The 25,820-nt window shown below is 44.0% G+C and overlaps 1 protein-coding gene across 1 annotated transcript; it reads right to left on the minus strand.

Moving 5' to 3' along the window:
* Positions 1 to 4,283: 4,283 nt before the first annotated feature.
* Positions 4,284 to 7,240, minus strand: LOC136464590 (uncharacterized). The gene is made up of 8 exons (XM_066463540.1): positions 6,698 to 7,240; positions 6,086 to 6,188; positions 5,769 to 5,848; positions 5,335 to 5,664; positions 5,079 to 5,152; positions 4,953 to 4,995; positions 4,791 to 4,859; positions 4,284 to 4,562 (listed from the first exon to the last, which is right to left on the minus strand). Exons 1-8 carry the CDS (start codon positions 6,848 to 6,850, stop codon positions 4,548 to 4,550), a joined length of 867 nt encoding a protein of 288 aa, XP_066319637.1. The 5' UTR covers positions 6,851 to 7,240; the 3' UTR covers positions 4,284 to 4,547.
* Between the last annotated feature and the right edge of the window lie 18,580 nt (positions 7,241 to 25,820).

Raw genomic sequence — 25,820 nt, forward strand, 5'->3', positions numbered from 1 at the left:
ACCGGTTGCTCGATTGACCATAATTCGAGTTTTGCTTTCCCTGACAGACTCTTATGGTCTCATCGTTCATCAAATGGATGTTAAGACAGCTTTCCTAAACGAAGAGTTGGAGAAGGAGATCTATATGGATCAACCAGATGGGTTTATAGCAAATGGTCAAGAAGGTAAGGTGTGTAAGTTATTAAAGTCATTATATGGCCTAAAACAAGCTCCTAAGCAGTGGCATGAGAAGTTCGACAGAACTCTAACATATGTTGGCTTTGTTGTGAATGAAGCTGATAAATGTGTGTACTATCGGTATGGTGGGGTGAAGGAGTCATTTTGTGCTTATATGTTGATGACATACAGATCTTTGGATCCAGCCTCAAAGTGATTAAGGAGGTGAAGGAATTCTTAACTAATAATTTTGAGATAAAAGATTTGGGAGAAGCTGATGTTATTCTTAATGTCAAGCTTCTGAGATAAGGTGATGGTGGGATAACTCCGTTACAATCCCACTATGTGGAGAAGGTGCTGGGTCGCTTTAGGTTTAGTGACTGTACACCTGCTCCTACACCTTATGACCCTAGTGTGCTATTGAGAAAAAATTAGAGAATAGCAAGGGATCAGTTGAGATATTCCTAGATCATTGGTTCGCTTATGTATCTTGCTAGTGCAACAAGGCCTGACATCTCATTTATTGTGTGCAAGCTGAGCCGGTTTGTGTCAAACCCGAAAGATGATCACTGGCGTGCTCTTGAGAGAGTAATGCGCTATCTAAAAGGCACCATGAGCTATGGTATTCGTTATACCGGACATCCAAAAGTGCTGGAAGGCTATTGTGATGCCAACTGGATCTCTGATGCTGATGAGCTTTATGCCACAAGTGGATATGTGTTTTCGCTTGGAGGCGGCGCTGTTTCCTAGAAGTCTTGCAAGCAGACTATCTTAACGAAGTCTACAATGGAAGCAGAACTCACAACATTAGACACCGCTGGCTCTGAGGCCGAGTGGCTTCATGATCTCCTTATGGATTTACCGGTTATTGAAAAACCCATATCGGCTATTTCTATTAACTGTGATAACCAGAATGTGATTACGAAGGTTAACAGTTCTAAAGATAACATAAAGTCCACAAGGTATGTTAAGAGACGACTAAAATCTATCAGAAAATTGAGAAACTCCGGAGTAATAGTGTTGGACTATGTTCACACGTCTAACAATCTGGCAGATTCGTTCACTAAGGGTCTATCATGCAATGTGATAGAAAGTGCATCGAGAGAGATGGGTTTGAGACCCACTTAAAAATTTACTATAGTGGTAATCTGTTCTATATGATCGGAGATCCCGTGAAGTAGAATGGTGAAACAAACTAGTAGTAAATTATGAGGAAAGATCCTTAGCAAGACTCATTTCTGATGCGTATCTTTTCTATCTGTAAGGCATGTTGGTTTTTACCTTAATGTGTTCCAAGTGGCTTGCTAAAGTAAAGATGTTGTCCTACAGAACATCTTTTGAGGAACACACCTATATGAGTCAGACTGTTGGTCATAGTCTATGAGATTTGGGTGATCTCTAAATACTCATGAAAGGCACTGTAGTATGACTTATATGCTTCAAATAGAGGGGATGCCTTTTGCAGCCAAGTATCAGCTAAGGACTTTAGTGACATTTACCTCACACAAAACTGGCAATTCAAGGCTTAGTCCATTGTTTAGTTATGACTGAGTGAAACTATTGCTCTAGATGGATGTTCAACTTAATAGTCTCCTTCGAAACACTGGTATATAAAAGAAATATGGTTCTAAGACTATGTTACAAACCCTAGAGTTTGGTGGGGATTGTTGGATATAATATGGGATTGACCCATATAATATTTAATAAATCAAATAAAACTCTATGGTATGTAACATTAAGCGTTGTATGGTTTAATACCATACAGGATTTTAACTGAACGTTGACTCAGCTTATATGGTTGGAAATTATTCATCTTAATTGAGAAGCTGAGAAAAGGACATAAGCATGCCGCGCGCGCGCCGCCGCCACCGGCCGGCCGGGCCGAGGCCGTGGCGAGGCAGGCGGGCGTGGCCAGTCTTTTGCCACTTAATCCACATAATCACGGGAGTTACTTCCTTTGATGGTGGAGGTGAACTGATTGCGTCAGTTACCGTCCTTTTCGCTTTCGCTTCTCCGTCTCCTGGGATTCTCCGCTGCATTTCTCCCTTCCCGTCGCAGTCATATATCCGTAGTCCTCCGTCAGTCCAGATCTCCGTCTTCCGTAACCGCTCCCGAGAGAAACTATATCTCAGCAGCCTTCTGGCTTCCCTGTCCCGTACCTCTGCGCACACGGAGTAGCGAGAGAGCAGTGCCTCCGGAACCCTTGTCCGCCTGAGAACCTTGCACAGGGTGTGCGGCGATTAGGTTTTTGGGGAGCGATCCGCGACTGCTCGTCTACGTACGTCTTCTTTCTGGTGACGATCGCTCTCGAAACCCGACTTCTTCCCGGTGATTGACTGCGGAACAGCAAGGCGTCTTCTTCCTGGTGATTCGTTCGTGAGACTGCACTGCGAACATCGTCCTGCATCGACTGTAGTCCGCGACTTCGAGCAACGCACTATGTCGACTAGTGCGAATGGAGCCTCCGTGCCCTCGGCATGGGACCCTCCGCTGGGTACACTCTAATATCTGTGATTACTGTAATTTGCGCTTTTTCTGTATTCATTTGTATATCATCTTTGCATGTTGTAGCGTTCGTTAGAGATATACACATGCACATATATGTCGTCATAAATCTGCTGATGTTATTTTTCCGGATTAAACTGATAATAAAAATACCTAAAATTACTTGGCTTCACAGCTTCGATCACGTATTCACATCGCCTCCAATAATGTGCTTCCTGCTATGCTACGTGAACCAACCAACATTCGATAGATTTCCACCGCCCACCGGGATCAGCCGGCCCGTAGCAGTGCACCATGCCAGAAAGGCAGGAAGGGGGGATTCTTCGAAGAAACGAGAATTAACCAAGTCGTGAATGGAGCAGAGGAAATTTCCAGGAAAGCATCGTCGCATCGACCGTGCGTCATTAGCCGTACGTAGCACGGCCAAGACGTGTTTGGCAATGGCATGGTCGTCTCGTGTTCTCAAATCTCAAACAGTTCTCGACGAAAGCCATACGGAGCGAGTACTACAAACCCTTTTGCTTGCCCTCTTATCTTATCTAAAAAGAACAAATCCTTTTTGCCGTCATCAACTACCCTGGAGCTCTGTTTTGGTCAGCGATCGCGGTCGTCGCATGGCACGGCTAGAGTTTATAGAGGTCGCTTTCGTGGGGGCGTTCCGCGAAGGCGCGAACCCTCGTATGCATCACGGTGATCAAGCCATCAACGATTCAACGACACGTCCACTGCCACTCCAGGACAACTAGACCCATCGCTTTCACCAACAAATCAGTTGCCCAGTTGAACGCATCAACGATTCAACTGTTACGACAGTGTTCGGCTGAGCTGGATTATTTACTGTTGATGCTAAAAATACTGTTTATGTTAGAATGTTGTAAGAGAGAAACACTGTTCTGATTGAAAAAACAAGCCGAACAAACCGACTTAAAGTGCAGCCGAACACTGCCCACTCACACAGCCTGTAATAACTTAATAAGGCGCCCTTTGTCTGTTCGCCCTTCGCCGAGTCTGCGTCGTCCGAAATCGACCGTGGCACATCCGATGGCTCGCGATGACGCTGGCAATGCCAACAAAGAGGCTGTGGACTCCGGCGGTCCGGAGCCAGAGCAAAATCCCGCCGTTGTCCCAGACGCCGGCGGCCGTGGGCAGCTGCTGCGCGTATCCGCCGCGCTCCATCTGATACTCGCCGGGACAACGGTCATAATCGGAGAAGCTGCCGCGCCGGCGCCGGCGCCGTTGCCTCGCCTGTTTTTCGCGTTCCTGGCGTGGCTCGTCAGGTGCCTGTCATTGTTCGCGCTGCAGCCTGCAGATGATCCCCTGGTCCCCCGAGACTGAAGCGCCGCCCTTCTGCAGCTCTGCATCTAGCGATACCACCTAGTCTTTCGCGTCTCAGTCAGTCAGTCAGCCAGTCCCCGGCCTCCATTTGCCTCGATGTGTCATGTCACTGGTGCGTTTAAATTAGCCAGCGGCCCCCCATTTGTTTGTTTTGGAAAAATAAGCGATGGCTTCTGGTCCTACTACAGTACGTACTATATTAAACATCCAGCTGGGCATTAGTCATTAGCAAAACTGTGTCCATTTGCCAAAAGAAAAAAAAAGGAAAACAAGACGAAAATTGTGAATTTAGGCCAAGTACACTACAATACTATAGTAATAAATCACAGTAACAATTGCCTTCATGACAATAGAGAATAAGCTGATCCGTTGCGCAGTAGATTTCGGATTATTTCGGACGATTCAATAGTGTTATGTGAGAGAGAATAAGCTAAAACAAGCTGGAACTTAAGCAGCCGAACACGCCGAATATGCTGTGGAATCTTGTGGCGTAAGTGGGCATAATGTTCGGTGGTCGCTTAAATGGTTGTTGCATTGTAAAGTCTCAAGTCTTAATAGTCGCCATCCTGCATATATTTAGAAAGAAGAGCATCAGCAGCGCACTTGTGCTAGAGATAACTGAAACTCCCACAACATTATTCATTCATGAATTTCATATAATAGAGCACGTAGCAAATAGTAGTAGTACAAGCAATGCCAAAAATACCAGCAATTCTGGTAGTGACATAATTTTCTATGAGATTTGCCAATCTCATGCAACAAAATATCACACCAGTAAGTATACAGCCACAAACCTCTAGTTTGGACTTAGCTTCAGAGTCAAATGTCTTGCACAAAATCTCATAGCTTTTTTCAAGTCCTATCTGTGAAAAATGAAGAGATCCATGTAAATCATGATAACAATATGCAAATTTCTTATTCTTTTGAAAAGCTATGTTATATCAGTAAACTGAAACCTGAGGATCCACTCGGGATGGTGAGGTGCTGGATATTACATATCTACAAGAGAAAAAGAATTAGTTCAAAGCAAAGCAGTAGCCATAAGATTAAGTAACTAGAAGGTAAGCAACTAGTTAGTGTACCTCAACTTAGTATAAAAATCCATAGCTAGTGTGTTAGTTTTCTGAACTGTTAGCATCACAGCTCCCATTTGGTTCTGCATGCATATACAATCACAATGTGTCATTCTGGATTATCATTTATGGTCACATGTCAAGATAGTGACTGAACTAACACATGCCAGTGGAAAGGAAAATAGTGCAATAACAGTGATGCCATGACCTAATATTCAGAAGATTGTAATAATAAGTAGGCAGGATCATGAATAGATCATATTACCTTGCATGCTATCTGTTCAACCAACTGGATCATAAACTTCCCCAGCCCCTTGCCCTGGGCAGAAGGCTCCATTTGCAGCTCATACACGTAAACAACAGGCAGCTCCTCTTCCACAACAAATCTATAGTGTACAAAACCAAGCAAGCAGCTTTCAGTACATGCTGCATGCATATGTTCCACCTCGGCATCTTGCTTCATGGAATTTTCAGGAATAAACCCATTTGAATATTGCTTAGCCAAGATGTATCGCGCTTCTGGGGCTACCATTTCCCGGCGCTTAATTTTCTCTTCTGACGGCCACTCTGGTCCATATGGTTTCTCCATGTTAACCTATATTTGTTTACTAACATTACATTCAGAGTGGTGACATGTAATAGCTAAATGTCTATGTGGAATGCAAAGAATGGAGTACAGTGAAAACAAATGATTGTAACCTTCAGAAGATTTTGGATGTACTTCCTCGTTGGTAATGTAAGCTGATCCCCACGTCCGGACTCCAAGTAGACTGAGAGACCTAGATATCAGGAAAAATGAGCTTGCTGTGATGCATTCACCCTCAGAACAAGCAGACAGAAAAATCAATAAGCACTATGCTTAATTGTATCTGCAAAGGACTAATTTGGCACTCAGTTTTGTTTTGCTGGATTTGGGAAGATAAATTTTGGAAACATGTTACATCTAGTAAGACATCAGTACATTACTAGCTGTACAGTAAACTTTTTTCAAAGAAGACGAGGATAGTGTATGCTACCATTTTTCTGATACTTCTGAAATGCTGGAAACTGCTCTAGATGATCCTTCACAGCTACAGCTTTCTTTATACGTTCCTCGACCGCCTTCTTTCTCCCCAATATCTATCCAATAGAATGAATCAGGGACCATGCCTCACCGACTATTCATTGCTGTCAGTACAAGAGAAAAGGAAACCTGAAAGTGACAAAAGATAATGTTGCCACACACAAGATCAGCAATTCAGCAGGAAAACAGCACGGGTGCGTTAAAGTTGACTCTACCAGCTATTTCAGATTATTCACCATACGATCTTATGCTGCAGTTACATTACACTCTGCGTGGGAATACATGAACTTTCAGCAACTCCCAGCTTCGCACCGCCTCCGTAACCCTACGAGGCTACGACCAGGCTATTTAAGACGCCCTTTGGAATAAAGGAAACTTGCTAACCATCCAAATAGCAAGCGCAATCATACAACACCGGCCAATTGGTTAGAAGCATGCACTGGCCATGGCCAGGAATTTGACTAGGTAGGGCAGGGTCGCAGGGAAAGGGAGCGGAGCGCTGCCAGCCCAGTCGAGATTCGAGAATAGGATGAAAGGGAAGAGATAAAAGAGAGAAGGGACGGACCTCCTTCCTACTCGGCCTCTTCTCCACGCCGCTGCTGATCCGCGGTCTCTTGTTCTGCGCCGTTGCCATTGCCTTCTCGCCTCCTTGCTCTGTGACTATCAGGGCAGCAGAGGCGCCGCAATGGGGAACGAGGCTGGGGACGGATGATCGCATGGAAAAAGGAAATGGAACTGCTGGGCTCTAAGGCCCAAAATAGATGCTTTGTTGTCCTATTAATGGGCCTTTTGCAATATTCATAAGCTTTTTTTTTATAGGTTCATAAGCTTTTCTTGGGCTAGAGGCATAGAGCCTAGAAGCTAATCAGGCCATTAGGGAGATTTGTTGCAGTTAGAGCCAGTGCCGTAGTTATCTATATATAATAACTACTACGTTTAAGTCTAAAAAAACCTACTATGTTTATATAACTCATTGTTCGCCTTAAATAACATTTGGGAAAGGCGCGCCCGGACATTCGGACGAGGGCTTACGTCCGAACGCCCTCACGCGCACGCCTATTTCACGTGGGGTCCCGCGCTGCTCCGTGTTCCATGCCCGCTTTGTGTTCCACGCTGTTTATGCAAAAGTGGATCTGCAAACACAAAGGGTTAATACCCGAATCGATATCCAAAGCGTGCCAGTCGATTTGACCTGTTAATCGACAAGGATGAAAATACGAGCACTTTGGTCCTAACAACAGCGATACGCCCGGAAGTCACGGCCAAGAGATACTCACGCGGAACTCGAGAATCGCCGAAGGTCGCACTGAAGCTATGCAACTCGCCGAATCAATGAGAACTCGTAAAAAGGAAAAATATGCAAATTGACGAAGTCGCCGAAAAGTAAGTAGATGCAAATAGGAGTAAAAATTGGTTTTGATATTGATTGATATATATTTTACATTGCCCCTCACTCTATATTTATACCCTGATCTAAAGAGACATAACCAAACACAACTAGGACACCAAGTCCATATCTAAGGAAACATGTGACCCTTACATGAATCATACTCTAACAAATATAGAAAAGAAAATCAACTCCTATCTATTTCCCTGTTCGCCTCAATTACGATGGAAATCTCACCGACCTCCTTTCCATCGGCATACTTCCTGTTTCATCGGCAGTAGTCTTCAAGCCTTCCTTCATCGGCATCGACAATAACATCTCCAACCTTATCGGCAACGCCCGAGTCTAAATCAACCTTTCCATCGATCACCACCATTCATCGGCAACCATCTTTACAAGCTGATTTTCATCGGCTGTCAGCGTACACAGTAACTTTCCTCTGCCGATTAGCCCACTCTGATCATTTTGACACGTGCAAAAAACGGTGTCAACACATGCCCCCCAATTTCGGAGTATAAAACCATTAATGCTCCGAAATTTACTCCAGATAACGTCTGCCTTCGCCCAATTACCGTAACTCATCCTTCAAGCCAAAACTTGATCTGTTATCAAATCTAATCAAATCTAATCCTGATTCACGCACCTCAGTAAATATCGCACAATTGCCAACCACTCTTGCCTTGATTATGGTTAAGATACCGAAACAATAATCCATCGGCAAGATCCTAACATAATAATGCCGCCACTTTCAGAATTAAAATATCCCGTACAGATATCTCTTCCAAGTCATGATTACTTGCCATCAAATCATCTGTACAATCCCTTGATTATCGTGCGAACAATTACCATATCCATCTGAACCACCTCGACCTACATGTGCGCGGTATAGAGATAAGTCCAAAATACCCCTACTCCAAGCGGTTTATAAATATATTTCTCTGGAACGCTCATCTTCTACCCTCAGACTCCAATCTTTGACATTCTCTCTTTCCGACGGCGACTCCGACGAACAACTGCGCGACCTCAACCAACAAGAACTTTTCTCCAGCGTCAACCTCGAGTCTCCGGCTCGTACCCCCATCTACCTCAAGATAATGGCAATCAACTTCGACGTCCCTGCGGTTCGTTCCACTTCCGTTACCTTTTACCTCGATTCCTCTGGTCTTTACGAGTTCATACAGTTGGTAATTTTTCTTTTCTTTTGTTCTTCGGATCCTCTAAACTTAGGAACTGCGCAACAAATTAGTTATTCTAACCGATCAGCCACATGTCCAATGCCTAGGACCAATGGGTAACCTAGATCCAACTGATCTGATTAATGCAGAGGTCAATAGAATCCCCTTTAGAGCCCAAAATTTCTCTCTGAATTTATGAAAAGATACATTCCGATCTTGGCCCAAAACCACCAAAGGGTGGAAAGATTGGTACTTAAGGGTCAATAGGTCGATGCAAGTATACTGGGCAGAACGGAAGCTAGACCAATGTATTAGGCTATCTATTGCCGATATGCAAAAGAACGAGTCAATGATGATTGCATCTGCTTACTTCTGGTCAGACACAACAAACACTTTTATGTTTGGACATGGCCCAGCTACTCCCACACTTGTCGATGTCTACATGCTCACTGGCTTGGATATTTCAACTGTCGATGAAGGCTCCATCTATGGCAGAAAATCTAAATATAGGGTGAATACCCGCAACATCGGTGGTTGGACGGGATACATTCAAGAATGCCAGAAGACCGGGACAGTTAACCAGAGGGAACATGCCACATTCTTGAATATGTGGTTAGAAAAATTTATCTTCTGTGGTCGATCAGTAGGACCAACCAACGCCTTCCTCCCCGCAGCTGAACTCTTGGCTAATGGTGTAAGGTTCCCTCTTGGTCGATACCTTCTGAGCTCCACTTATCATCTTCTTCATCAAGTGTCTCAGAAACTTTTACTTGGTGAACCCATCGGCAACTTAGGAGGCCCGTGGTGGTTTATCAACATGTGGCTGAATGCCGACATGCACAAACGTTTGCAATGGGACTTCTTTGCCCAACAATTCCCACGAGAAATTGCTGAAGACCACGTGCTTGGGGACGAGGAATCGGCAACACGCTCACCCCTCAATTTTGGTGAAGCCATAATTGTCCTTCTTGGAATAGAGGCCAATGAAGACCAGATCGGCAGATTCTTCCAAAGCTTCTACAATGGTCTTTGTCGTGATCATAGGGCCTGTGTACCTTATATTGACGAAGAAAACAGATTCCCCCTTCTTTTCAACTTTACCGATGACACTCTGAATTAGGATAATGAACTCATGATGGCCATCATTACTCCCAGGGCAATTCCAGTAAACACATTTGGTAGCGGGAAAAACACCAACATCACGTATGAATTTTACAACCCATCGGCAGTATCCCGTCAATTGGCTTTTGGGCAACTGCCAATTAAACTTTGTTTTGCCGATGTAATCAAACCCAGAGAAACAATCACCTGCGGAACAGATTGGAACAAGGTAGTGCGACTCTCCCCCGATGCCGATACTACAGATGTCGATATATCCATCTGGACGTCAGTATCTTTCATCACCGAATCATATAAGCAATGGTGGCGAGAGTGGAAGGAACAACTGTTTGCAACATCTGCTCACACATATCGGCACATGATCGACCCTGAATATGCCATCCCCGATGACGCAGTAAGTTTCTTTTAACTCCCTTCTGCTTTTTCCTTTCATATATCAGTAACTGACTTTCTCATGATAGGTTAACAACCCAGCATCATCTATGAGCAAAAGTGGGAAACCCTTCGATCTTCAGCCTGTTTCTCCGATATCACCGATCGGCTACAACGCCCCTACCTTAGCTACTTTGACTCACCAGAAGACCCGTGCCAAGACCATCACCTCCAAGTCCAAATTAGCTACAGCTAGGGCCACTCCATTGGCTGCTGCTACAACCCTGATCAAGGCATTCAAGGTAACAACCCTGTTTATTTCTACTCATGCCGATCACAAACTATATTAACATTAATCATCAGGGTGTAAGAGCCGCTGCTGGATCGTCATCGGCAATTCCTCCGATATCCAGCACCACTACTTCTGACAAACCTTTAGAGGTATTCCTTTGATTTTACATTTTATCTGTTAAATATCATACCTTACACTTGTTTTGCAGCAACAAATGGGTACATCAGCAAGCGTACCAGATGTCCAAGCTCCACAACCAACAAGTGCCGATGCCCCCCAGCCAACCGTTGCTGAGGCTCAAGCAAAGCGCAAAGCCTTAACAGATGCCGAGGCACAGCCAAAACGACAGAAGTCCATGCCGATCCCCACATCTGCCCCAATGTCTGCAATTCGGCCAGAATCAGTCGATGCATCTGAGCAAGCAGTTAATCCTCCTGTACAGGACACACCATCGGTCATCATACCCTAGGAGTCAACCACCGATGAGGCCACAGAGGATATCCCATCGGCAAGCTCAGCCGATCCTCCACACGGCATACTCCAGGCTGCTTCCTCCAGCCAAGTACAGGAAATTGCCTTGAAACAGGTAAGCCGATTGACCTAATCGATTTATAATATTCATACTTATCCTTAACTAACCTCTTTTTCTTTTTCTCAGGAACAAGACTCCCCAAACAACCTATTTTCCTTTGCCATTGACGTTTCTGACGATGATGGAGAGGAAACAAGTTCTTCCCTTGCACTGGGAACAATATCGGCAGAAATTAAGTCCAAGTTGGAAGCTCTCCTGAACTTATTACAGCAGGATACCGCCCAACTGGTAGATTATTCAGACCCCGCAAAGGCAATTTTCAAAACAATCCGTGGCCAGGTCCCTGCCGATGTTGAAGAAGTACTCTTCCCAGCAGCCCATTTAGAAAGCCGCCAACTGCAATATCAACGGGCTACTCAACGCATTGCCGATAGAGCAGCTCAGGCTCAACTCAAAGAAGAGATGCTTCAACTGAAACAAATTGCCGATGAGAAGCACAAGGGCATCGGCAACTTGCGGACTTCGGGCGCTGAACTTAAGCAGAAAATCTTAGATTTATCGACAAAGAAGATGGCTCTGTTGGCTGAATTGAAAGAAGTCGAGGCAGCCTTAACTCATGCTCAACAAGAAGAAAGCCAACTACCCAATGCCATCAAGGCCCTTCAGCAAGAAAGAGACATCCAGGCTCGTAAAGCCTTGGCCATGAAGAAAAAACTCAAGCCTGTGGAGGGTGCTGTCGATGAAGACATCAAAGAAATGAAGGAAGCCGACCAGATTCGCCTGCGTGCGATATTGGCTATCCAATCCCTATTAAACTTGTAAATCTTGTCTATTGCATCGGCACTTTATGAGACATTGATATCCTTGTATAATTCTAGCCGATAGGACTGTTATCGGCACTTATACTTTTATGCATCCATCCAGATACTAGGGTAATATTTCTTTAAATATTTTCCATTTAATGCTCTAGAAAACACAACCCCTTCGAGGGTTTCTAGAATATATGCGTTACCAGGAACAGACTGATTTATCCGATATGGACCTTCCCAATTAGGAGACCACTTTCCAAACTTTGAACTTTTAGTCCCAATCGGTAAAATCAATTTCCAGACCAGATCTCCATTGGTAAACTTCTTTATCTTCACCTTCTTGTCATACCATCTGGCTACTCTTTTCTTATTTTCTTCGATGCTAACTAAAGCCCTTAACCGATGACCCACCACATCTTCCAACTCATCCTTCATAAGAGTATCATAATCATCGGCTGTCAGCTGATTTTGAGAACGTATTCGCCTAGAGCCAGTTTTAATTTCTCAAGGCAATACTGCGTCGTGTCCATATACTAACTGATAAGGCATCACTTTGGTTGCACCATGATATGACATCCGATATGACCACAAGGCTTCATTTAATACTGTATGCCACCTCTTAGGATTTTCTTCAATTTTGCGCTTAATGAGTTTGATGATCCCTTTGTTAGAAGCCTCAGCCTGACCATTAGCTTGAGCATAATATGGAGAAGAATTTAAAACTTTAATTCCCATACCTACAGCAAACTCATCAAATTCCCCTGATGTAAACATAGTACCCTGATCGGTAGTGATAGTCTGAGGAATACCAAATCGGTAAACAATATGCTCTTTCACAAAATCGATCATATTAGCCGATGTCACCTTTTTTAAAGGAATTGCCTCAACCCATTTTATGAAATAATCGGTAGCAATCAGAATAAATTTATGTCCTTTGCTCGATGGCGGATAAATTTGACCGATGAGATCGATAGCCCATCCCCGGAATGGCCAAGGTTTGATTATAGGGTTCATAGCCGATGCAGGCACTCTTTGAATATTACCAAACTTTTGACACCCCTGACATCCTTTAAAATATTTAAAATAATCTTCAAGAATAGTCGGCCAATAGTATCCATTCCTTCTGATCATCCACTTCATCTTGAAAGCCGATTGATGCGCCCCACACACTCCTTCATGAATTTCACCCATCAAGCTTTTCGATTCATCACTGCTAACACATCTAAGTAAAACTCCATCTATAGTTCGATAATATAATTCATCATCGAGGAGCACATACTTGGTAGCTTAGAATCTTATACGTCTTTCAACCTTTTTATATGGATCCTTTAAATAATCGACAATCTCCTTCCTCCAGTCATCGGTATCAACTGCCTTAGTTGATTCGTAACGTAGTTCAAATTCTGATAATGCTAAAATCCACTTGCCGATTCTACCACTTAATATCGGCATCGACAGCATATACTTGACTACGTCGTCTTTGCATATGACCGTACATTCGGCAGATAACAAATAATGTCTTAATTTGACACAAGAAAAGTATAAACACAGACATAATTTTTCGATGGCCGAATACCTTGTCTCAGCATCCACTAATCTTCTGCTCAAATAATAAATAACACGTTCTTTCCCTTCAAATTCTTGAATAAGAGCTGAACCGATAACGGTATCATCAGTTGACAAATACAACCTGAAAGGTTTCCCGTGTTGAGGTGGAACTAGCACTGGAGGATTTGTTAAATATTTCTTAATTTCATCTAGGGCTAACTGCTGCTCAGCTCCCCATACAAATTCCTGATCGGCTTTCAATTTAAGTAATGGACTGAAAGCCTTGATCTTACCCGACAGATTAGATATGAATCTTCTGATAAAATTAATCTTACCAATCAAAGATTGCAATTCAGTTTTATCGGCAGGAGCAACCACCTTGTTAATTGCATCAATAGACTTCCTACTGATTTCGATGCCCCGCTGATGCACCATAAAACCCAAGAACTGACCTGCCGATACACCAAACGCATATTTATTAGGATTCATCTTCAATCCATGCTTCCTTGTGCACTCCAATATCTTTCGTAGATCGGCTAGATGTTTTGTGATATCTCCAGACTTAATCACTACATCATCAATGTAGATCTCCACTAATGTGCCGATGTATTCATGAAAAATAAAGTTCATAGCTCTTTGATAAGTAGCACCGGCATTTTTCAAACCAAACGTCATGACTATCCACTCAAACAGCCCTACATGACCTGGACATCTAAAAGCAGTCTTGGGAATATCTTCTTCAGCCATGAATATTTGATTGTAACCTGCATTACCATCTATGAAGCTGATAATTTGATGTCCGGCTGTAGCATCAATCAACAAATCAGCAATCGGCATTGGATAGCCATCCATCGGTGTGGCTTTGTTAAGATTCCTGAAATCAATACAAACACGAAGTTTTCCATTTTTCTTATAAACAGGAACCACATTAGAGATCCACTCTGCATATCGACACTGCCGAATAAACTTTGCCTCAATTAATTTAGTTATTTCGGCCTTAATGTCGGGAAGTATATTATGGTTGCATCGGCGCGCTGGCTGCTGATGTGGCCGAAATTCAGATTTGATAGGTAACCGATGTTCAACTACCGATCGGTCTAATCCAGGCATCTCAGTATAATCCCAAGCAAAACAATCTTTATACTTTTTTAACAAATCAATTATTTGCTGCTTACACTTGGAATCTAACTTAGCACTAATAAAAGTAGGTCTTGGCCTATCGCCATTACCAATATCTACTTCTACTAAATCATCTGCCGATGTAAACCCTTGACCTAATTTTCCATCATCGGCAAACCTATCCATTAAAACTCTTCTTCAGAACCGACTGCTTGGATCGGTGGAATTTCATAATCAACAACTCTAAGGAACTCTTTTTCCCAAACTTCTCCTGATATGCATTTAGTTCGCTCATAAGTATCTGATTCTGCCGATGCGATGATATAAGAAGAATCACCAGGGACAAACTCAATCTTATCCCCAATCCACTGTACGAGGCATTGATGCATTGTAGAAGGAACACAACAATTAGCATGAATCCAATCTCTCCCTAGAAGCAGATTATATGCACCCTTGCCATTAATAACAAAGAACGTCGTCGGCAAGGTTTTGCTGCCGATAGTCAATTCAACGCATACTGCTCCTTTAGCCGGTGACACATTGCCTTCAAAATCCTTCAGCATCATATCGGTTTTGGTCAAGTCTTGATCTCCCTTACCAAGTTTCCGATACATCACATAAGGCATAATATTAATCGCAGCCCCTCCATCGATAAGTATCTTAGATACAGGCTGCCCATCAACTCTGCCTTTCACAAACAAAGCCTTAAGATGATGTCTCTCATCATTGGTAGGTTTCTCAAAAACAGCCATCGTTGGATCTAGTGTCAACTGAGCTACTTGATCAGAGAGAACAACTTCTTCCTCATTATCAGATAGTGCCAAAAATTCCATCGGCAACATGAATACCATATTAACATCTGCCGATGGACCCCTATTTTTGTGTTTTACCTGCCACTGTTGATGACCAGATCTCTCATTGGAGGAATTTTCCTCTCGGTATAAATCCTCCTGATGCTCACGTTGCATCCTCCTTTTCTGTGTCTTTGTCAGACCCTCCGGGTACCATCGAGGAAACTTGGTTTTCCAAACCGGCTGATAACAGGTCCTAGTTGATTCTACATGGCGTAGATTAGGGTCCCTGTAAAATATTTCTTCATCGGGAACTCTTGCGTTTGCCATCTCCTCAAGCTCCTCTTGATTTCTTGGAAAATATCCAGCACGTTTACCAAGCCTCTCATGTACACTAAGTCTGCCCCCCAGCCGATCATGCACTGATGCTCTGCCTCTGATTGGCTCATTGATAAATAAACCCTGATTGCCAGGTTGAAACCTCCTTTCTGACCGATTGACCCCATAATAACCATTGCACTCAGGGCAATTTTCAACAGTTGGCAATTTAATACCTTCTTCCTAGCAATGAATGAAAAACGGGCACCTCCAATGATTTTTATGCCGATACCATTCTTCCTGACGTCTCTCTTCTTGCTGTTGTCGATATCGGTCCTCACGCTGACGCCAACCCTCCTGCTGCCTTCGATGGGTAATCACAATGCCAGGTCGAGGAGGATTTTTGGAACTACTGCTTTCTCCCAGTAAACCCTTACTTTTTGCATCATCGGTAGTTATCCGATGTTGGGGATCTACTGATGCGTTTTTCTCAGCAGCCTCTGACGTCAATACCTTGGTCTTCCCTTTGGCCTCCAACATATTTGCTGAAAAAGGGTGTTGATCAATTTTCATCGGCTTCTGGGCTTTGGAAGTACCAAACTTAATTCTCCCAGATTCAATAGCCGATTATAACTGTTGCCTGAACACCTTGCACTTATTTGTACTGTGTGAAGTTGCATTGTGCCATTTACAGTACAAGATCTTCTTCAACTCTTCTGCCGATGGAATAACATGATTAGGTGACAGCTTAATTTGGCCCTCTTGAAGCAGAAGATCAAATATCTTGTCGGCCTAGGTGATATCAAAGGTAAACTTTTCTGGCTCTTTCTGACCAAAGGGACAAGATATCGGCTTTTTATTCTTAACCCACTCAGCTAAGCCGATAACTGGTTCCTCATCAGAATCAGAATCTCCTACTTCTTCAACAAATAATACTTTTATACTCCAATTCTTTTTAGGTTCAAAAACCCTAGTATCTTGATCAGAGATCCTTTGCACAAGATGACTGAGGCTTTCAAACTCCTGAGAAGCATATCTGTCTTTAAGATGTGGCAATAATCCTTGGAAAGCTAGATCGGCAAGCTGCTGATCATCCAGCACTAGGCTGTAGCACTTATTTTTTACATCTCGTAGCCTTTGCATAAAGCTCTCTACCGATTCATCATTACGCTGTCTCAATTTTACTAAATCGGTAAGCTTCTTTTCATGGATTCCAGCAAAGAAATACTTATGAAATTGTTTTTCTAGATCAACCCAAGTAATAATAGAATTTGGTGGTAATGAAATGAACCATGTAAATGCCGATCCAGACAAAGATGATGAAAATAATCGAACTCTTAATTCATCTCTGCTAGCTGCCTCTCCACATTGAATAATGAAGCGATTGACGTGTTCCATTGTTGATGTATCATCTTGCCCAGAGAATTTATTGAAATCTGGTACCTTGTACCGATTTGGGAGAGAAATTAAATCATATGCAGGAGGGTATGGAGCCCGATAAGAATAAGTATTGACCTTGGGCTTTATCCCAAACTGATCCTTCATAATTTCTGCTATCTTATCGGCCCAAAAAGCATCAGCCTCCTGCTGACGAACTGGCTGAATTTCTATAGGAGGTGCCTGCTGATATCCCTCCACATATCTTTGTGGCCCACGATCTCCAGCAATCAGCATATTTGCCGTTACTTGTGGTCCATTAACCTGTTGGAAAGGATTCATCAGCTGAGCTGCCGATGCTTGATTCTGGAAACCAGCTTGCATATGACCTTGTTGAATCCCTGCAACCTGCTGATTTTGCTGAACTGTATGTTGAACAGGTAACTGTCCTGACCTACCATTATTAGAACTCATCGGTACAAAACTTACCGATGGCTGGTAATTTGCTGACATTGTTGGATAATTATAACCAGCTTGAGGCATGAACTGAACCCTAGTTTGACTCATAGCAGGGGCTTTCTGCTGCATCGACAGTAAGCTTGCCGATGGACTTGAATTGGGTGTTTGAACCAAAGGCATCTGGAAACCTCCTGGAGTTGGCTGCACAGTAGTTGCTGTGGAATATTGAGGCACTTGAGCCATCGGCAAAACAGCCGATGGTATAGGAGCTTTTCTTACTGCATCAAACACTTGAGGTAATCCAGGATTGAAAGCAGATGACTCCGGAGGCATACCATATCCCCACCAATTAGCAGGAATCTGGCTATTCTGAGACACAGGGCCTGACATAGCTGATGCCGATAGATCTGTATTAAGCTGAACTCGTCCTTCTGGTAGTACCGGATCTGATCGTATCGGTATAGATTGAATATTAGGTAAGCCTGCCGATACTGGAGGGGAAGTAACTTGTGTACCCACAACGGCCGAGGGAGCCAATGGAGTATTGACAGATGCCGGCTCTGGTTGGTGATAGGCAGGCCCAACGTAATGCGGTGCCGCTTGTCCTTCTTTGAGAGTTCGAACCACAGCATTATGAACAGTATTGGACAGCACATTGGAATGATTAATCAAAGCATGATTTACTGCAGAATTAACCATCTCTTGAAGTTTACCAGGATTGGAGTCAAAGGTAACCTGCCGAGGCAACGACAAATCTTGCTTCTGGATGACTTGTCCACTCTTGTTCAGGCTAAACGATTTCAGACAAAGCTACATGTATTCTTCTACAGCCTTTTCCATAGCCTGCCTCTGCTCTTCCTTAAGATTTTCTTCTGATATCGCGATAATGTTCTCTGAATTGATCTCGGAATTGAACATACTGATCGGATTGATTGGTCCCACCGAGCGTGCCAAAAGATGTGTTGATGCAAAAGTGGATCTGCAAACACAAAGGGCTAATATCCGAATCGATATCCAAAGCGTGCCAGTTGATTTGACCTGTTAATCGACAAGGATGAAAATACGAGCACTTTGGTCCTGACAACAGCGATACGCCCGGAAGTCACGGCCAAGAGATACTCACGCGGAACTCAAGAATCGCCGAAGGTCGCACTGAAGCTATGCAACTCGCCGAATCAATGAGAACTCGTAAAAAGGAAAAATATGCAAATTGACGAAGTCGCCGAAAAGTAAGTAGATGCAAATAGGAGTAAAATTGGTTTTGATATTGATTGATATATATTTTACATTGCCCCTCACTCTATATTTATACCCTGATCTAAAGAGACATAACCAAACACAACTAGGACACCAAGTCTATATCTAAGAAAACATGTGACCCTTACATGAATCATACTCTAACAAATATAGAAAAGGAAATCAACTCCTATCTATTTCCCTGTCCGCCTCAATTACGATGGAAATCTCACCGACCTTCTTTCCATCGGCATACTTCCTGTTTCATCGGCAGTAGTCTTCAAGCCTTCCTTCATCGGCATCGACAATAACATCTCCAACCTTATCGGCAACGCCCGAGTCTAAATCAACCTTTCCATCGATCACCACCATTCATCGGCAACCATCTTTACAAGCTGATTTTCATCGGCTGTCAGCGTACACAGTAACTTTCCTCTGCCGATTAGCCCACTCTGATCATTTTGACACGTGCAAAAAACGGTGTCAACACACGCCCGCTTCTATCCGCGCTTGCGGCTCGCGCCCCTCTACACCAACGCGCATACAGGCGAGCTCAGCGGCTACTGCAACATGTGCAACATCATATTTACTTTTGCAACATCTAGAGTAAACATTTGCAACATAGGCACGAAACAGTTGAAACACTTACAACATACACCTGAAATACGAGGGAAACACATGTGTAGCCATTGTAAAACATATGCAACATCTAGATGAAAAGACTTGCAACATGTGTGAAAACATATCCAATATCCCGATGAAACACTTATGACATAAGTGCGAAACATATGCAACACCCAGATAAAACACATGCAATATCCGTCTGAAACAGCTGAAACATTTGGAATAGACACTTGCAACAACGTGTGTAGCCATTGCAATATATGCAACATCCCGATCTACTTTTACAATATCCACATAAAACACTTGCAACATGTATATGAAACATCTGAAACACTTGAAACATATGTTTGCAACACGCGCTTTCAACATTCGAGGAAGGAAGGGAGCGCGAGGTACAGCGGAGAAGCCCGCTCCGGGTCTGCCCACTCCGGATCTCGTGATGTACCGAGCTGAGGTCGAGCGTTGCGGCGACATTGGCGTCGACAGCGGGCACGACCTCCTGGTGGGGAACGGTGGCGTTAGCAACACCTTGACGTGGCGAGGGACGGGGCACGGTGCGACGAGGGATGGAGCACAGCACGGCGGTAGACGTGGCATGGCTCGATGCGGGATGGGGGCACCGCCACGAGGCGGCTTGGGGCGGGCGGACAGCGTGGTGAGCCGCGACGAGCGAAGTGAGGAGTTGAGGATTTCTATCGGCTGTCGCAGTGTAGATGGAGTAGATAGAGGAGAGAGTGTAGATGCGCCTGTTGGGCCGTCGCCGGCGAAGGTGGCGGGTGACGATGTAGGACAGCAGCGACGGCCGGCCCAGTCGTTGGTGGGTGGGGGTTGCGCGCATGCGGTGGCGTTTGGTTCATGGGAAATGGAAATCAGGGGTGGGATAGAATGTTTCCAGTGTCTGGACAGAGGGAAAGGGAAATAATTCTGGATTGGGAAAGGGAAAAGATTCAGCTATATCCAGTGATTTCATCCCGACCAGATAGATGGGTTACCCGTCAGGAAACAATGGAACGGTGGCGCTGGCGGACGCGAAGTGACGAGACCGTACCTGTGTCAGTTTGCGCGTCGCCGGCGAGCGACGAAGCTGCAGCCCACCTGCGCGCCGCCGGAGGACGACGAGGCTGGAGCCCACGTCCGCGCCGCCGAAGGACGACGATGCTAGAGCCCACCTGCGCGCGAGCCGCCGGAGAACGACGAGGCTGGAGCCCAGAAGCTCGTCAAGCAACCCGAGGACTCACCGATGCCGAGCTATAGCAGCAGCAGCTCGATCCTACCTCTGCGACAAGGAGGCTGCCCCAGCTGGCCAGCTCCAAGCCAAGAACGACTGTCGGTCTCGCGCAGTCGCGCCTAGCGTGTGGATTAGGATGGGGCCACGAGCACTAGCTGACGGAAGTATCCCTTTTTCATTTTTTTTATTTCTTTGGTTGAGTTAAACCTAAACCCTGATGTATCCAAACGAGAGGCCGGTATACATAATTCTTATCACTATCTCAAAACCACCAGCAAGTGTGTGGTGTGCGTTTGTATCGGACGATTTCGCTTTCTATAAAAAACGGATTTACCTCTGTCTAGTGTCAAAAAATCGTCAAAACCACCAAATTATAACACCCTTCCACACTCTATCCAAACGCCGTATTAAAACTACTTATTATTAGAAATAGTTTGATTCTTTTAGAATCTAATTAAATACTTTTTTTCTTAGTATATATGTGGGGAGATGCTAATTTACAGGTGCCTGAAAAGTAGTCAGGCTCTCAGGCGACGCTTTACAGTCGTTGGATTTGATTGAATGACTGGATCATCGCCTTCAATCTCTAGCGTTAGATGCTGCAAGGTTAACCACCGATGGGGCAGTCTAATGCAGCAAGGTGAGGCTCCACCGCAGGACACGCGGCCGCTCGCCCACTGGTCTATGCGCCTCAGCGCCTGTGGTCCGCAGGTTGGGCGAAAGCAGGAAGCAAGCAGCAGGGCTGCATCGCCTGAACAGGACTAAAAACTCAGTCGTCTGACAGATAGGAATCATGATATATGTGTGATTCTCAAGCGGCCTTTATTCCAATACTATTTCGAATGGGTATCCATGATTGGACATAGAAACCATGGAACTAGAAATAATAATCCTCTAAAAATACTTAAATTTAGTAGGCGATTAAATTCTTTTGATTGCTATCCCTAAATAGAATTGCTTAATTTCAATTGTTTTCATGTATAAAGCATTGATGACTTTCTCGAAACAAAGCAACAACCTATGTGTTAATTCCATAAAACCTAAGCAAAGACTGCAATCATTTGATGCAGAATCTTTATCGCAACGAATAGCTTTGTGTTTGGATTGAGTCCCTCCGATCCCGAGTGAAGAACGTGCACTTTTGGCGGATCTTGAGTCTTTTTGACTCGGCCTAGCTCGGTCAAACCACACAACTCCCGCACCCGACTTATCTCTACCTACTTGCGCCCCTGGCTCCCCTCCCTCCCGCTGCCGGCGAGCTCACCAAAGAGGGCTAGGTTCTAATGTCTTAATATATGTGAACTTTCAAAAAAAAAGAAGAATTGAACCCTTAGTGGGTGCTCGTAGTCTCTTGTCCAACTCTTATATTTCTCGAATTTACTTTTTTTTGTTTTGTTTGTGTGCTTGAAATGTTTAGAGTTGGTTTTGTCTTAGCGAGATGTACTAGTTAGATTTCATTCTCGTGAATCATAAGAACCTTTACTAGTGTGTATGTTGAGGATATGACTTAGTTTTGAAAGGACTCATCTTAGTTTATATTTAACCCCGTTCGTTGCAGCTATTTCGCAACCGCAGCCGTTGCTTGTATAGTATTTATATGTGTGTGAGATCTACAACCAAAGCTGTTGTTGTAGTTGTAAAGAGGTTGATTGCAGTCAAGGACTCCCAAAATTCCAGAGGTCGATTGCCATTATGCTTGGAGTCAAGGACTCCCAATATTCAAGAGGTTGATTGCCATATTGTTTGTTTGTGTGTGTGTTTTTGGGATGAAGATTGTGAGATTGCTGACTGATCCTGCGATCCACGGGCTCGATTTTGCCGCCCGGCGCCAGAACGCAGATTGTTCATTCGGCCTAGTGCACCACATTAATTATGAGAAGTCCCAAAGAGAACCATCTGAACCTTTAGAGAGGCCCAGAATAAAAAGTCCACCTTCATACACCAAGACTACATCAACGGCCTACGGGCTTATTAGGCCCATGTATTTTCAAGTGGCCCCCTTTTTATATGTTTTGCACTTTTAGCTTTTGTTTCCAAGAATACACGCACGTCTCATTGAGCAGTAGCAAGTACTGTATTCAGCCAGTCGTCCTTTTCGTCGGAAATTGCGAAGTTTTCAACCACCGCGTCGGCATCCCGCCTCCAGATCAAACGGATAGACATACAAGTCTCTCAAACGGTGGTTTGGATTCTTCTCGCGAAAGGAAGTGAACACGAACCCAGAAAACTTCTTGAAAACCGATCAGAGCCCTATGCTTGCCGATCGCCATTGACATGGTAGCTGCCCCCTGCGTGTGCTGCTTGCTCCTTCCGAAGATATAGAAGAGGAAGCAGCGCTGGTCAGTCATCGTCCACGTTCGCGTGGTGTGGTGTTAAAAGGTTCGATTTTAGATTTTGTCACTGTCGTGGGAAGCAGACCGATTGGAAAGATTTCTCACATGAACACAAAATATAGATGCTTCAATTCTGAGAGACGGCTTCTAGGAAATATTTACATATTTACCATCATTACGATGTGAATGGTATAAAAAATATCATATCAGTGACTCATGTGTCAGTAACTCAGTGTAAGATGACATTCGTAATAGTGGTAAATATATAAATACCCCGGCTTCTAGAGGGCTTTTCCTAAAGACATGCTACATGCAGAGCGTTACATCTCTTAATCTATTATTTATTTTCCTGCATGTGGGCCTAAGATGTGGCTCCTGCATGCGGGGTCTATATGTCATCTTGAGGAGCATAAGTTCACTAGCTTAAAACAGGCTACCAAGCTAAGTTCCTAAAAGCCACATTTTGAGGAGCATAACTTACAAGAGTTATAAATTATATTAAAAAAAAGCAAAACTGTTCAAACTTTCTAGAGTTCAAACTTGCAGATAGTAGATAGCAGATAGCATATGCAAAATAAAACCAGTCAAGGTGCAGCATCGCCAACAACCGATCCTAGCTCAAAACAGGGTAGCAGCCTAAGAGCAACTCCAACAGAGTTGGTAAAAATAGTTGGCTAAACTCATAATTTAGCCAACCTCTAAAATAGAAACCCCAGCCAAAAAACAGAAAACTCCAACAGCCTTTCCAATAGGGCGAGGCGAATGGCTAGCGGCATATGCAAGCTATATCTCGCATGCGAGAATTCCGGGATACATAACTTGCTATTTTAGAAAGTCAGATACAATAGCCGTTGGACTCTCTCTCTCTCTCTCTCTTTTTCCAAAATAGTCAAATATACATTACACAACATGGATAGCTCTTCTGTGGGAGTTGCTTTAAGTTCCCAAATGCCACATCTTGAGGAGCATACTTAGAAGAGTTATAAATTATATATATAAAAAAGCAATATGGTTTAACTTTTCAGACCCTAAATCAGTTCTCAGTCGATTGATCTGAAGCCCCTCTCCCAAAGTCACTTGGCGCTATCGGCAATCAGGACAATTGAAGCTGGATCGATGAATGTGTGTTGAGGAGCAGTATTCAAGAGTCGCATAAAGAAACAGTCAAACTTATCTTTCCATAGAGTTCCACTTGTGGATGCGACGTAGTAGGTCAACTGAAGAGATCCTATAAAAAATTTCTCACTCAAAAGCGATGCATTGGCTGCATCAAAAGCTTCACTCAACTTAACACTCTCTCGACCATAAATTAACAAGGTTGCACATGCCTCGCGCACCTCAATTGGGACTAGATTCTCTCCGTTGTACTATAAGAGCACTATGCAAGCATTCTCCACCGCTAGGTATCCCATACGAACCTTAGAGAGACTACCTCAATCAGGGCACATACCTTTGTCGTTGCAGTCACCCAGACAACCACTCATGATACTTAACCTTTTCATATACTTGCGATATAGATAAACCATATGTTTGAATTCAAAGGTGCCAAACTTAAATGGAACATAGATATGTTTCAATCTCTCAAACTATGGATCTCTCTCAGCAGACGAAAAGCACTAGCCTAACTTAGATAGAAAACTAAACTAATGCACTGACTAGAAGAGATAGGTTGCTTGGGGCAAGCCCTCCTCTTATTTATGGAGCTACTAGAAGAATACCCCATGCATTGCTATGAGAATTGCAAGTACGAGTATGTTGTCAAAATTGTGTAAACTAATGGAAGAATCAAATAAAATGCTTATAGATTATTACATTCAAATTATCGAATTATACCTTACATGTGGAGAGTGAAAGATAGTGGGGGTTTGTTTTTATAAGAGATATAGATTACACAATCCCAAGAAGGCCTTTAGATATTTTGGCTGAACTACTTAACCTAGGGATAAAATGGTTCAACTTGAGATCCAAGCATCCGATGGCCATGGGCTCTTCACAACTTTGCTTCACCTAGACGCAAGCTTCTCGATGTTGCCACGTGCCTCCTCTTGTTCCCACCGGAGCTCCAACCGGGTGTTGAGGCCCAAACCTGAGAAATTGTCCACCGGTGGTTTTGGGCCCAAACCACCAAACCGCCTGGAGAAGCTTATCTACTATGCCTCCTCCACGATCTTGACACGTGTGAAAGCCCTAGTTTGGTTTTGGATAATTGATGAAACATATACACTAACCTTTGTTATGAGTTGTGATATGAGCTAGGTTGGTGCAATCCAAGTGAGGAGCATGGTGGCACTCGAATGGTGATGTTGATCACATAAAATGATGGAGATGGCCACATGTGATGATGATCAAGTGCTCAACTTGGAAAATAAGAAAGAGAAAAACAAAACCCTATGGAGATCAAGGCAAAGGTATAAATAGGGGTTTTGTTTGAGTGATCAAGACACTATAGAGAGTGTGATCACGTTTAGGATAGATGGCCGTACTATTAAGAGGGGTTCTTCACTAGACAATTTGGTCATCTAGTGCCACTAGGTGTTGAACTTCATGCATTGCATTTAGGCCTAGTGCACATCGGAGAGCAAGCGTAAAAATTTATCGAAAAATGTTTTGAGAAATGCTAACTTGGCTCTAACATGTTTTGAGAAAACACTTTGAGAGTTAGCATCGCTTGTGGGGAGTAGCTCAAGTTGACGTGGATTGAATCGCGCAAAAGTTTGCAACTCGGAGAGCTAGTGGAGGTGCCTGGGTGGCACCGCCACCCCCTATCCAGTGCACCGCCCTGCCTATGGCGGTGCCCATCTGACCGAGGCCGAGAGCAGCTGAGTTGGGGTGGTCACCGGACGTGTCGGTGTACACCGCCCTGTGCTCGGCGGTGCATCTCCATGGGCACCGTTACCCTTGTCTGGTGCCACCGCCTCTTTCACTCGAGGCTGGAAGAACTAGAGTTGGGGGTCGAGGGGGCACCGCCT

The sequence above is a fragment of the Miscanthus floridulus genome, chromosome 7 (assembly GCF_019320115.1).
Source record: "Miscanthus floridulus cultivar M001 chromosome 7, ASM1932011v1, whole genome shotgun sequence".
Taxonomy (NCBI): Eukaryota; Viridiplantae; Streptophyta; class Magnoliopsida; order Poales; family Poaceae; genus Miscanthus; species Miscanthus floridulus.